Source organism: Octodon degus, unplaced genomic scaffold (genome assembly GCF_000260255.1).
Source record: "Octodon degus isolate 3935 unplaced genomic scaffold, OctDeg1.0 scaffold00014, whole genome shotgun sequence".
In the NCBI taxonomy this organism is placed as follows: Eukaryota; Metazoa; Chordata; class Mammalia; order Rodentia; family Octodontidae; genus Octodon; species Octodon degus.
Genome location: NW_004524590.1, coordinates 15,862,643 through 15,875,377, shown reverse-complemented (window position 1 = coordinate 15,875,377; position 12,735 = coordinate 15,862,643). Strand labels below are relative to the sequence as shown.

The window sequence follows — 12,735 nt, the reverse complement described above, 5'->3', positions numbered from 1 at the left end:
TATATATATTGCAGGGTCTACAAAGTCTCCCTACATAGATCGGACTCATAGTGATTCTCCTGTTTTCAGACTCCCAAGTGCGGGGATTACAGACGTGCCCCACCACCCCCAGACTCAATTGCAGTCTCAGTGCACCCCTGGGGTGGGGCCGGAAAGGCATGCAATGGATCAAACTCCAGCCGCTGTGCTCTGCCTAAGGAGGCGCCTTAGTCCCCTGAGCTATTGGGCCAACCCTGTACTTGGTTTTTGATGAAGGGCTAGAAGAAGGAAATTAGTCAAGAAGATGAAGTGGTAAAGGAAAATTCAAGGAACAAAAGAAGTGAGGTGGAGAGGTGAGAATATAGATGCACCAAGTGGTATATAAGTCATCCTCAATTTGTGCACAGATAAATTAATACCTATGGACATTTTTGTAGAAGTAATAAAGTTGTTGAGTCTTCGTTATCTGTGGGTTCCACTTTCTCAGAGTGTATAAATACGCTTTTAGTATTTTTGTTTATCAGAATGATCTGTTCATTATAAGATCCTCATTTAAGCTACATGAATTTTATACTGATGTCATTACGAATCAGTCTGATATGTTCATTGATTGGCATTTGTCTTTTCACTCTTCTCTCTGGTATTCATTTGTCTGCTAAAAAAAGCATGGATGAAAGATCACACTTTGAGGCTTTGAAGTGACTTAAATAATTATGAATTTAAGGCAAAGGGACACATTTCTCTTTCTGAAAATGCATAATATTCTGTAAAGGTTTTAAGAAGTAAGAACTTTTGAAATGGCTTCCTGATATGAATAATTGCAAATGTCAAAGGAGAGAGTTCCCTGATAGTGATTCTATTTCTAGAATGTCAGATATTGATGCAAAGGTGACATGAATGATTTGAATGAGTTATTCAGTATCCCAGGGATGGCTCTGTAGTGAAATGGAAGCAGCACTTTATAACCAACAGAGAGATTTATCTAAGGCCAAATGTCAGAGGTAATCAAACTATTTAACTTGTGCTCATAGCTTTACTTTGTGCTATCTAAATGGACCCACAGATTTATCACATAATGACAAATTAGGGAAATGGCATTTCTCAAGATAAAATTGAATGCTACATTCTGGCTTTCAGGGAAATTTTGATAAAAATCATTATAGTAATATTTTAAATGAGTTTTGCATGTTGATGTAATATCCATACATCATTATTTTTTCTCTTTCAATTTGGTTTAGCATAGTGGAAGCAGAACAGACAGAACTGATCTTTATGAACATCCTGTATACATGGATCCCAGGGCAAAATCAAAGCTTATTCATACCCTGAAAGCTTTTAGTCCCCCTGTGCTGCTCTTTCCCAGTACCTACATGCTTCCAATGGCAACTACCACCCAATTTTCAAAATAAATATTGTTGTAATTAGTAGAAATATGAACATTGGTATGAATGTGTGTATGTGTGTGTGTGTGGTGTATGTGATAGACCAAGAAATATGTACGTGTACCCATCAGTTTATTTATTTATTTATTTATTTGAATGTATCTGGTACAGGGTCTCACTCTGCAGTTTGGACTTCTAGTGATACTTCTGTTTTCAGCCTCCCAGCGCTGGGATTACAGGCTTGCACCATCCCACCAAGTCAGGTTGGCAGACTCAGTGCTCCTGGAAGTGAGACTGGTGCAGCATGAGGTGCCAGGGATCGAACCCTGCTCTTTGAGCTTGCCTAATCAGGCGCTTAGTCTACTGAGCTACCTCGTGAGCCTTCTACCGATTTACTTACACATTCATTGATTTATATTCATTGTATTTCTCTTAGGTATAAGAAAAATGGTGTGAGTTCTCTTCATTCAGTCAAAGATATGTCCTGCTTTGGTAAACCTATTGGTAAAATTTATAGCGTGTTGAACCAATTTATTTTCCTGCTACCTGTGCTCAGCACTTTGAGTTGCTCCATGTAACTGGCAACACTTATTATTGGCTCTGTAGTTCACTTCAACCATTCTAAAAGCAATGAAATTTGTTTTGATTTATATTATTCCAGTTCCCAAAATATTAAAGTTATATAAATCAAGCACTTTTATTGAGGTATTTTAACTTCAAGTATTAAAATGGCAATTCCTGAGAAGTTTCCTATGTGAAATGTTACATCTTGCTTAAAGAAGGGAATTTTTCTTCAATGTTCAGTGGACTCAAATGAATATGCCTTAAATATCTCAAAGGTTTCCATATTTTAAAAAGTTATAAATGTCTTTCATCAATTCATGATGAAATTCAAAGCACCTGATCTTGCTATCATATAAAAACACTATATATATAACTATGTGTTTTTTTGCTATGCATATAATATAACTGCTATTTATTTAAAAAATCCATCTTGGATAGCAGCTTTACATCTCTGTAAAAACTCATGTACCTGATTTATTTCCAAATAATATTGCATTAAAACTATTTAACAAATATTTTGTATTCATGAAGAAATTGTCAAGCTGATGCAATTGAATATTGAAGTCTTCTCCCGGTAAAACAAATGATCAAACTTTACACACATTTTAGAGCCAGAGTTGAACTAGGCTGGCTTGAATCAGCTGGATTGTGGCTGATGGGCTAGAAGCCAAAGGAACTCAGTTTCTGCTTGTCTAAAGCTCAAGTACCATTACTATAAGACAAAAGCTTGGGCTGCTATCTGATTTGAAGCAAGTATAATGAAGCTGAGGAAGCTGCCGTGACTGACTGCGATGGATGACACTTGAAAGGATCCAAACACAAGATGCTAAGACGTCGGCTTCCAAAGTGAAATCCTTCCCACATAAGCCTTTAGACAGACGCTAAGAATAATGACTTCACTCTGTCCCTGATTATACTGAGAAGAACACTGGAATTAGCCTTCTGCCAGTAATTGCTCATTTCCCTCATCCATTATTTAATGCCACCAGTTATTTTTTGAAAATTTCCTTAGACTTGATCGAATCATGCACCTGCTCATAAACAATGTGAAGCCATTAATTACTGGAAAAATTGCTTGATCTAGCCTTCCAATTTTCCTATAGTTTGGCACCAAGTGATTCCTTATGGCTTTCCAAACTTGTGGCTATTCTGGGCCACAGTAAGTGAAAAAAAAGTATCTTGAGCTGCTTATAAAAAATATAATAAAGTGAATATATATATATATATGTAACAAAAGTTTCCTTTTAAAATATTTTTACTATAGCATTAAGAAAACACATGAGTGCAAAAACTCAAGAGTTACATAAGAAATGTTTTATATCTGCTGAAACACAATAAATATCTGTTTGAAAACAACACACATGTGGAGGTAGGCTGAAAGGCAATTAACAGTAATCACTATTTTTTGCCCAAGTTGCACAAGAGCATACAATATCTGCTCCATGGTCATTTCTGGTCCACTGACTGGTGTGGCAGGCACAGGAGTTGGAGATAGCTCTGCACTCTGTCTCCCCTACACAGTGTTCCTTGCCCCTGGAGCCCTACACAGTCCATATTGGAGAAAGATACAACTTAGGCATGAAATGTTGGTAAGAAATACAAAATACTGGTAAACATTTCCAGTCCTATGGGATCACATTGTTAGCGGTCTAAATCTGTGAGTTACACACACTGCTACAAAATAACCATGGATGTATAGATAAGCTACCTAACTCTGCCCCAAATATTTCTACAACTGTCAGGCTGCAGTGTGGACACATCCTTTTTCCTTATCCTAGAGTTTCTTCTTCTTTCTTCCTTCCTGAGTGCTGTAGAATCTTACTCCTTGTTCATTATGATACAGAGCAAATGAAGTCCATGTAAAAGTCATTATGAACCACATCACTCATCTGAACCTGACACTCCTGGCTTAACCGAGTAATACTCATTTTTTCTTCATTGGGTTTAACATTGAGTTTATCTCTCTTACTTACCTGTCTTTTACATAAAATTACAATCTTTCTGAAGATAAGCATTGTGCATTATAACCTTTACAACTCCAGAGATACGTGGCAAAGCTCTTTCAAATAACAAACTGCAAAAAGACAACAAGAAAGTAAAAAAAGAAATGAAAGAGGAATTAACATGTGTTAAGTACATATACCAACTTCCATGATGGTGCAATTATTATATACTACAAATGTGCACAGAACTAATAAAAATTGAAAGAAACAAATTGGCTTTTACAGGTTGAATTAAATTATTGCATTTATGGAGCATATGTTCATGCAAAGAAATTTTTTTACTTCAAAATCAGTAGTTCTCAACTTAACTTAGGCAATTTTGCACCCTTCTTCCTTGCCAAAGGACACAAGGTAGTATCTGGAGATAGTTTTGGTTGTCATACCTAAGGGAGAGATTACTATTGGCCTTTTAAATATACAAGTCAGAGTTGCTAGCTGGCTTGTCTTAGTTACTTTCTCCTCACTAGAGCATAATTGACATACACAACTTGAAGGAAGAAAGCTTATTTGGGCTCACAGTTTGCATAAGTTTCTGTCCAAATTACTGGCTTGAAAGAAGGGCAGCATATGAAGGGATCTTGGAGGAGGAGAAATGGCCCATGATATGGCAGCAGAAGGCAGGGAGAGACAGGGTACATATACCCTTCTAGAGCATGATCTGAGTGACCCCGCTTTCAGCTCCCAACATCACACTGAGATGTAAACACAAAGCTGATATCAAATTCTGTGATCCATTTGCCTGCCAGAAGCCCCACTGACAAGAGGATGAAAGCCTGGAGGTATAGCTAGGTATAAGCCCTAACACTCAGGGTGGTGAGGAGTCCCTGTAATCCCAGAATTCTGGGAAGCTGAAGCAGCGGGATCACATATTCATCCCTAATTTGAACAAATTAGCAAATTAGTGAGACCCAGTTTCAATTAAAAACAAAACCAAAAAAAAAAAAAAAACAAAAAAACAAAAAAAACTGGTATATAGCTCAGTGAGAAGGCCCTGGGTTTATTTCCCAGGATCACACACAGAAACAGACAGACAGACGGACAGACAGACAGACAAACAGACACATTCTCTCTCTCTCTCTCTCTCTCTCTCTCTCTCTCTCTCTCTCTCTCTGTCTCTGAGATGGTGCTAGGTTTTCTATAATTCACAAGTAAGTTTCCCAAGAGAAATAATTCTCTCATATTAAATGTTAATAGTGTCAACCTTGAAAACCCTTTTCTCCAGATGGGCAGTGTATTTACTCTGGAGGAAAGAGACTGTTCACATGCTCAGCTGTGGAGCAACCAGCCTAGTTTGCCCAACCCCCACAGGACAATCCCTATAAGTTACCTGATCCCTTAGTCTGACTGTGCCCTGCTAGCAACTTGTCCCAGGCCTGTGGGTTCTGCTGCAGCATGGCTGGTCTGCAGGAAGGAGAAGCAGCTGGGCCACACCCTGGTGAGGGGTCAGGCCTGGGGAGTCACACACGGTGTGTGCCCAAGACAGCTGGAAGTCCAACGAAGGAGTCATCCCTCCACAGCCCAGTCAGAGCCTTGGCCCTGCTGTTGCTGCTGCTCCTCCTGCTTCACCTGGGGCTTCTCTGTCCACATGTACCACATGAACACCTAGGTGCTGTTGGCAACCCATGGCTCCCAGTCCTTGGTGTCCACCAGGCAACTCAGGAGGCTGCTCAACAGGTGGCCAAGGAGGGTTAGCAGCATTAAACTGTGCATGAAGCTTGGCCAGCAAGGGGGTAGGGTGACTGTGAACCCTTCCATGTCCACAGGCAAAGGCTGGAGGGCTCCATGTTGTGTGGATCCACATAACCCAGAACCCGTACCAAAGGACCCTTGAATCACAGACCCTACCAGCCCCACTTGTCCCACTGAGACACTAAGTGCACCACCTCAGAGAGAGCCCAGCTGTTGTACTGCTGCAGAGTAGCAACACCCCTCATTGCTATCAGATATATATCCATTTAATTCATGAGCCAGATTGATGTTATATCATCATCATTTATATTAATTGTGGTAGTTTCTTTGCAAATATATGAAACACACACACAAATAGGAAAGTGATCACTAATCATCAGGAAAATACAAATCAAGATGACAATGAGTTATATTTTCATATTTGTTGAATTGGCTATTAACAATACAAAAGAAAGAAAGATGTTGCTTAAAATCTAAAAAAAAAAATCATTATTGATGGGAGTGCAACTAGTATAGGTACAATGGAAAATAGTGTGAATATTTGTTAAAAAAAATAACATAAAATTGTGCCGGCCATATAGCTCCGTGGATTAAAGTACCTGCTTAGGCACATTCAGGGGCTGGGAATTCCATGCCTGGCCTGCCGTGCTGGCCGTGTTCCCTCTGCATGCTGAGACTGTGATTGAGACTGAGCGTGGTAATACATACATAATCCCAGTGCTTAGGAGGCTGAAAAGCAGGAAGAATCACTACAAGTCCAATCTATGTAGTGAGACCCTGTAGATCCTGTACTAAATACATAAAAAAGAAAATAAATAAAAGTACCTCATTATTAGAAGTAGATCTAATAATTCTACTTCTTTGTACTTACCCCAAAGGACTGAGGTAAGGATTTCATAAAAGTATCATTCCTCCTGTATGTATTGAACCACTTACAGTAAAGAAGGAAGGGAAAGAACATAAAAGTTTATTGATAGATGGATAAAGACAAGATCTACATAATGCAATAGAATATTAATGATACTTCACTATGTCATTCTGAGAAAATCCTGTTATCTGGGATAGTTTTGAAAATTGCACATATTTTGCCAGAATGAAAGCCTTAACAAAAGTCAGTCCAAGTACAGTATTTCTCCAATGCTAAGCTATCATCCTCTGATGGCATTACAGTTCACAGATTGAATTCATCACTTTATCTTTCACTCATTGAATCAACCACAATTTATACTGGGATGACTCTGATTTCTGAAATTTAATTGTTTTTAATATCAAATATTCATTTCTTATTACAGATCCACTATACTGTTTGTGAACAGAAAGGATTTTGGTTCAATGTTTCCCCATCCAGAAATCCAATTACTGAAATATCTAACATCTAGAGCATTTGGTAGATGTTGTGGAAGAAGAAAAAGAAGGAAGAAAATTAAACTTGGCTCTTTTAAACTCTAGCTTTTCAGTAATATACAGTGAATCCAGTCAGTTGGTAAATGGACCATATTGACAAACACATTGGTTGAAATAATTTCTTTATGGGGCTGGCAAGATAGCTCAGCAGATTAAAGCTCCTGCTTAGGCAAAATTAGGCAAGCACAGGGCCCGTTTTTTGATTGTAGGCACCAGATGTTGTGCCAGGTCCATGGGGGGCTGGGCTGGCCAGTGTCCGGGCTTAGTGGCACATACCTTTAACTCCAGCACAGGAGAAGCTCAAAGCAGGAGGATTACCATGAGGCCAAGTTTCATAGAGAGATCCTGTAACAATCAAATACAGAAGAAGAAGAAGAAGAAGAAGAAGAAGAAGAAGAAGAAGAAGAAGAAGAAGAAGAGGAAGAGGAAGAGGAAGAGGAAGAGGAAGAGGAAGAGGAAGAGGAAGAGGAAGAGGAAGAGGAAGAGGAAGAGGAAGAGGAAGAGGAGGAGGAAGAGGAGGAGGAGGAAGAGGAGGAGGAGGAAGAGGAAGAGGAGGAGGAAGAGGAGGAGGAAGAGGAGGAGGAGGAAGAGGAGGAGGAGGACGAGGAAGAAGAGGAGGAGGAGGAAGAATTTCTTGGAATATTACACATTTCCTAACTCCATAGGTTAGCACACTGTGCATCTTAGTTATTCTCTTGTTGCGTGGAAAAAGCAACCAAGTGCATGCAAGTCAGAAAAAAGAGCCCATATAATACTTCAGAAAATGAAGATCTCTCAATTTGTCAAGGTGGTGGACAGAGTTGCAATATACTTTGGTAACTGAAGATAGGCTCAGGAACTAAAAATGTATATTTTTGTGAAGGCAGCTACTAATAGTTTTGCCTGCATGTCTCATAGGCATCCTCACATAACACATCTTGCAGAGGAATGACATTAACATTCTGGTTCCATATTGGTTGTTCTTTTACTTTGGAGCAGATGTCAGTTTCATATGGACTCTAAATATCATGCAATTTGTTCTTCAAATATAAGTGCAATTACTGGTCAGTAGTTTCAGATAATTTATACATCTGCTGAAGTCGTGTAGGTTTTATTAATCATCTTGACTTAGGATTCCATCTCTGGAAAGCTGTTACTCTAGGACCATGTTACTTTGAATGAAGTCATCCCTATTCTTTATTTTTTAAAAAAAAATATTTATTTGTTTCCTTATTTATTTATTTGGTATAGGGTCTTGCTACACTTCTCAGACTCCTAGTGATCCTCCTGTCTCAGCTTCCCCAGCACTGGGATTACAGGTGTGCCTCACCACACCTGGTTTTAAGGCAAACTCAGCATGTGATTCTGGGGAGTAAACCCAGCTCCTTCCTAGGTAGGCACTTAGACAGCTGAGCTATTTTGCCAGTCCCAGGCAGCCCTGCTCTTTATTTTTCAGAAGTGGGTCTTGAACTCGGGCCCTGGCGCTTGCCAGGCAAGCACTTATCTTACTGAGCCATCTCCCCGGCCCCCTGCCCTGCTCTTAATAACGTCCTCAGCAGACGAGGTGTGGGCGATGTACAATACAACTGCTTGCAAGTCCAGTTAGAAGGTTGAGATACCGAAAGGGATTTTCTCCAAGAAAGAATTTCTGGACCAATATGAAAGACAAAAAAAAAAAAATAGGTAGAATGCAAAAGATTTGAAGCATAAACCGTAGTTGGCTATAATTAAAGTTATTTTATTATTATTTATTTATGTATTTAATTATTTACTGCCCAGTGATCAGGGACTCTGAAAGTAACTAAATCTATCTTGCATCTATTACTATTATGTCATCTGAAAGAAAATTCTCTAACTAGTCACATTTTATTTTAGAAGACAGACGATCAAGAATGTTAGCACGATCACTACATATTTAGATTTAAACTTTTGCATTGTGTAGCCCATGCTTTTATACACTGCATTGTACCATCATTTTTGTATTCTTGCCTATAATATATAAGATGTGTATTGACAGAATGATTACTTAGACTGTTATCCAGTCTGCTGTATGAAAGTAAAATACTAGTGAAGTTTGTGAGACATTTGGATTGTTTCCCACAGTGTACATCTAGATTAAATGTCTCAGGCTTTGTAGTTACTTAGATAATCATTTCAAACTTTCTGGGTTTTGCCCTCCTGACTATGTGATGATACAGCATGCAGAACACACAGGAACTGGACCATCTTTCACATTCTTAGAAAGGCATTTGGTCTAAACAGCAATCCTACTTCCCAGTATGCAGAGGACAAATAGTTCTATTGAAGGTTCAAACAGCACACCGATAAGCAGTTTTAACATTTGGCATTAAAGAAACTGCATAGTGAATTATAAGAAATTTTATTCCAAATTATCTGTAGCAAAGACACATCTGCCTGCATGAGATCGTTGTTCCTATTATTGTTGATTCTAGTCTGGAAGACTCTGTAATGTGTTTGAAACTATTCAACCCTCAGACACAGGTTATTGTTATTGCCATGAGACTGAAGAAAGAATTACAAAGAAATGTTGGCGTATGCGAAACTGTTTTTCACTCGGTTCAAAGATATTTTATTGTTGCTTCTTTTCAGAGAATGTGTGAGTTGAGCAGGACAGAATCAGATTTTTCTAAGGACGTATTATTTTATTGATTACCAAATGTATTTTTCGCGAAAGACCCCCAATTGAAGCACTTCAGTCAGATGACTGTCACTAAAATGCTATCTACTTGCAGTTATCTGTCTCTTAAGTGTGAAAATTTTATCTTAGAGCCAAGCTAATTTTGTAGCATGGGAGAGATATTAGCAAGCAGATGAAATATTGTTGATGAAATATGAATTTAAAAGCATCAATATGCAGTGCCTTATAATTCCAAGTGACAACTTGATATGGCTATGATAGGCAAAAAAGCCATTAATAATAGAATTTAATGCAAATATGCACATTAGATAAAAGCAGTTTGAAAGCAGGCAATGATAAAAGACTGACCGACTCAGTGATTATTCTCTGGTATCAAAATAAAAATAGGCATCCTAACATGTTGGGTGTTTTTTTTTCTTTGTTTCCTATGTTTCCTGATCCAGATTTATATTTTTGAAAATAATATCTACTATCGGCCTGATATAAAGAGCAGTTCGTTGCGACTGACATCTTCTGGAAAAGAAGGAATTATTTTTAATGGAATTGCTGACTGGTTATATGAAGGTGAGTTGAACAGATTTAGTTTCAAGAGAATACAAATGACATATTTTTATACAAACTATACAAGAAAAATTTGTTCATTCCAGAACAATACTTACAGCATTGTTTCTTCTCATTTCCCCTCAAAATTGCTTTTGTGCTTTTGTATTATTTCATGTGCTCATATTTTGCCTGGATGTGATTTATATCTACTTATATGATTCCAAATTACATATTATATATATATATATGTATATATATATGTACTTATATATGCATACATAAAATATGCACAAATGTTCAGACAAGATAGATTATTTTATTTTTGATGGCACTTAGCAAATAAATTTGAGTGGTTACCTCGTCTTACTCTGAAAATAGTTTGTGAATTTTTCAGACACTCTGGAAAAAAGAAACAAAAGTCTTTACTTGTCAACAACTGAATGAACACCACTTGAGTTTAGTTAGTCCCATTAGGAAGAGTCTGTCTTTTTCTTAAAATCCATTGAAGAGGAAGAAGAGTAAAGCCTACCTGCATGTTCTTTTATCTTTTTTTTTTTTTTTTTTTTGGCAGAACCGGGGATTGAACTCAGGCCCTTGCGCTTGCCAGGGAAGCACTTATTCTACCGAGCCATCTCCCTGGCCCCTGCATGTTCTTTTAAATAACTATTGAATAATGTTTGGTAATAGCTAAAAATTAAGAAAAAAAGAGCTGGATGTTCAAGAGCTCTATGAAGTTTTCATCATAGAAATGTTGGAGTATGTGAAACTGTATTTCATGAATTCCAAAGACATGTTACTTCTTATCATCAGAGAATGTGTGAGTTGAGAGGAACAGAATAAGATTTTTCTAATCATGTATTATTTTATTGATTACCAAGTTATCACTAGCTAAACTTTCGGTACAGACAGCCTGGGGAAGTCCCAGAACCTTAGTTTTATATGGGGACTTCAGAATCTGCAATGACCGTGGTGAAACATGTCAAGATTTGAAGTGAGTTAGTGTATTTCATTACAAGGTATACAAGGTATTGATTCTATGAATAACAAAGAAGTGAGACTTAGGTCAATTTAGGGATTCACAAGCATTTTGCTACCAGTGAAACCTTCTAGTTGAACATGAAAAATTGAGAAGCATTACTATGAGAAGACAGTGGGATGGAAAGTCCAAGCAGAGGTAACAGCTTACCAAAACACAGAAGTAGGGCTGCACAGGTAGCTCAGCAGACTAAAGCACCTGCTTTGGAAGGCTCAATGACCGGGTTTGATCTCTGGTGTGTTGTACTGACCCTGCCCCTAAGATGTGCTGAGAAGGCGACTAAGACTGGAGGTGGTCGTTCGCACCTGTAATCCCAGTGCTTGGGAGGCTGAAAACAAGAGGATGGCTACGAGTCAGGTCTGCGAAGTGAGACCCTGTAGACCCTGTACTAAATACATAAAAAAGTAAAAGTAAAACACAGAAGTGTTAAATAGCAGAGTGCATGACTGGGGAATGAGAATTCACCTGAAATTATGCCAGTGTAAAATTTAAGAAAAAAGGAAGCCGGTAAGGAAAATGTGTAGTGACCTCTTATAATAATCTGGCATTGCAGTTCTTTTGCAGCTAAAAAGTGGAGAAACCAGAAAAGCTTTTCAAGGATGGGAGTAATGAGACTAGCTCTTCCATGAAAATGGACCATTTTGTTTATAGTGTGAAGCAGGATCTCATAGTGAAAAGGACAAGTGAGCAGCTCTAATGGTTTCTTTAGGCGCAGTCAGGAGATAACGAGCAATGGAACTCAGGCTGAAGCAGTTAGAAGGAGAGAGGAGTCTAAAACTGATGAGGCATTGAAATAGGTCTTTGTGGCTAAGCAGATGGGCTACCTAAGAAAAGACAAGGATGATTCTGTGACTACTGGTCGGAGTGACTTGTAAATAGAGGTGACAGACACAGTGAGCAAGCACTAACAAGAAGCCTTGGCTGGCAGGGAGGAGAAGTGGAAATGTGGACACGCTGTATTGGACAACACAGTATCGTCCTTAGCCTCCATGAACTTGTAAGGCAACGGGCTGTGTGCTTAATGTTGACTAGCAGTATGGCTGACTTAAACCTTAGTCAAGATGTTTTAGCCCTGTGCTCTACAGGCAAAGCTTGTTTTCAAGGAAATTTTAGAGAGTGAAATTAGATGCCAGTATCTAACAAATACTGGAATTTTCATAATGAAGTGATAGAAATCTATATATTTGAGCTGAGACTGAACAACCTGTTGGAGCTATGGTTGGAGGAAGGACAAAACACACGATGAAAACTTCTGTGAGTGACCCTGTAGATTTAACAGATTCCTCAAGAGAAATGGAAAAATTAAATTTTTGTTACTCATATTAAATCCAATACACTGGGGTCTTATATTCCAGCTATACAAGGGGCTTCCATAAACATATAGGGCTTAAGCCTGCCAAGGCATTCAAGAAACCAAATATCCAGGACAGTAAGTGACTTGGACATGGTCTCAAAGATAATAAACTATGGGGCCAGGGCAGCGGCTCAGTAGAATAA

The 12,735-nt window shown here is 38.4% G+C and overlaps 1 protein-coding gene across 1 annotated transcript in view; it reads left to right on the top strand.

The window, feature by feature from the left end:
- The window catches only part of Dpp10 (dipeptidyl peptidase like 10), a 696,690-nt gene that overhangs the window by 570,964 nt on the left and 112,991 nt on the right, over positions 1–12,735 (top strand). The window contains exon 8 of the mRNA XM_004626368.2: positions 10,103–10,223. Within this exon, the coding sequence (XP_004626425.1) occupies positions 10,103–10,223 (121 nt within the window). The remainder of the gene's footprint in view (positions 1–10,102; positions 10,224–12,735) is intronic.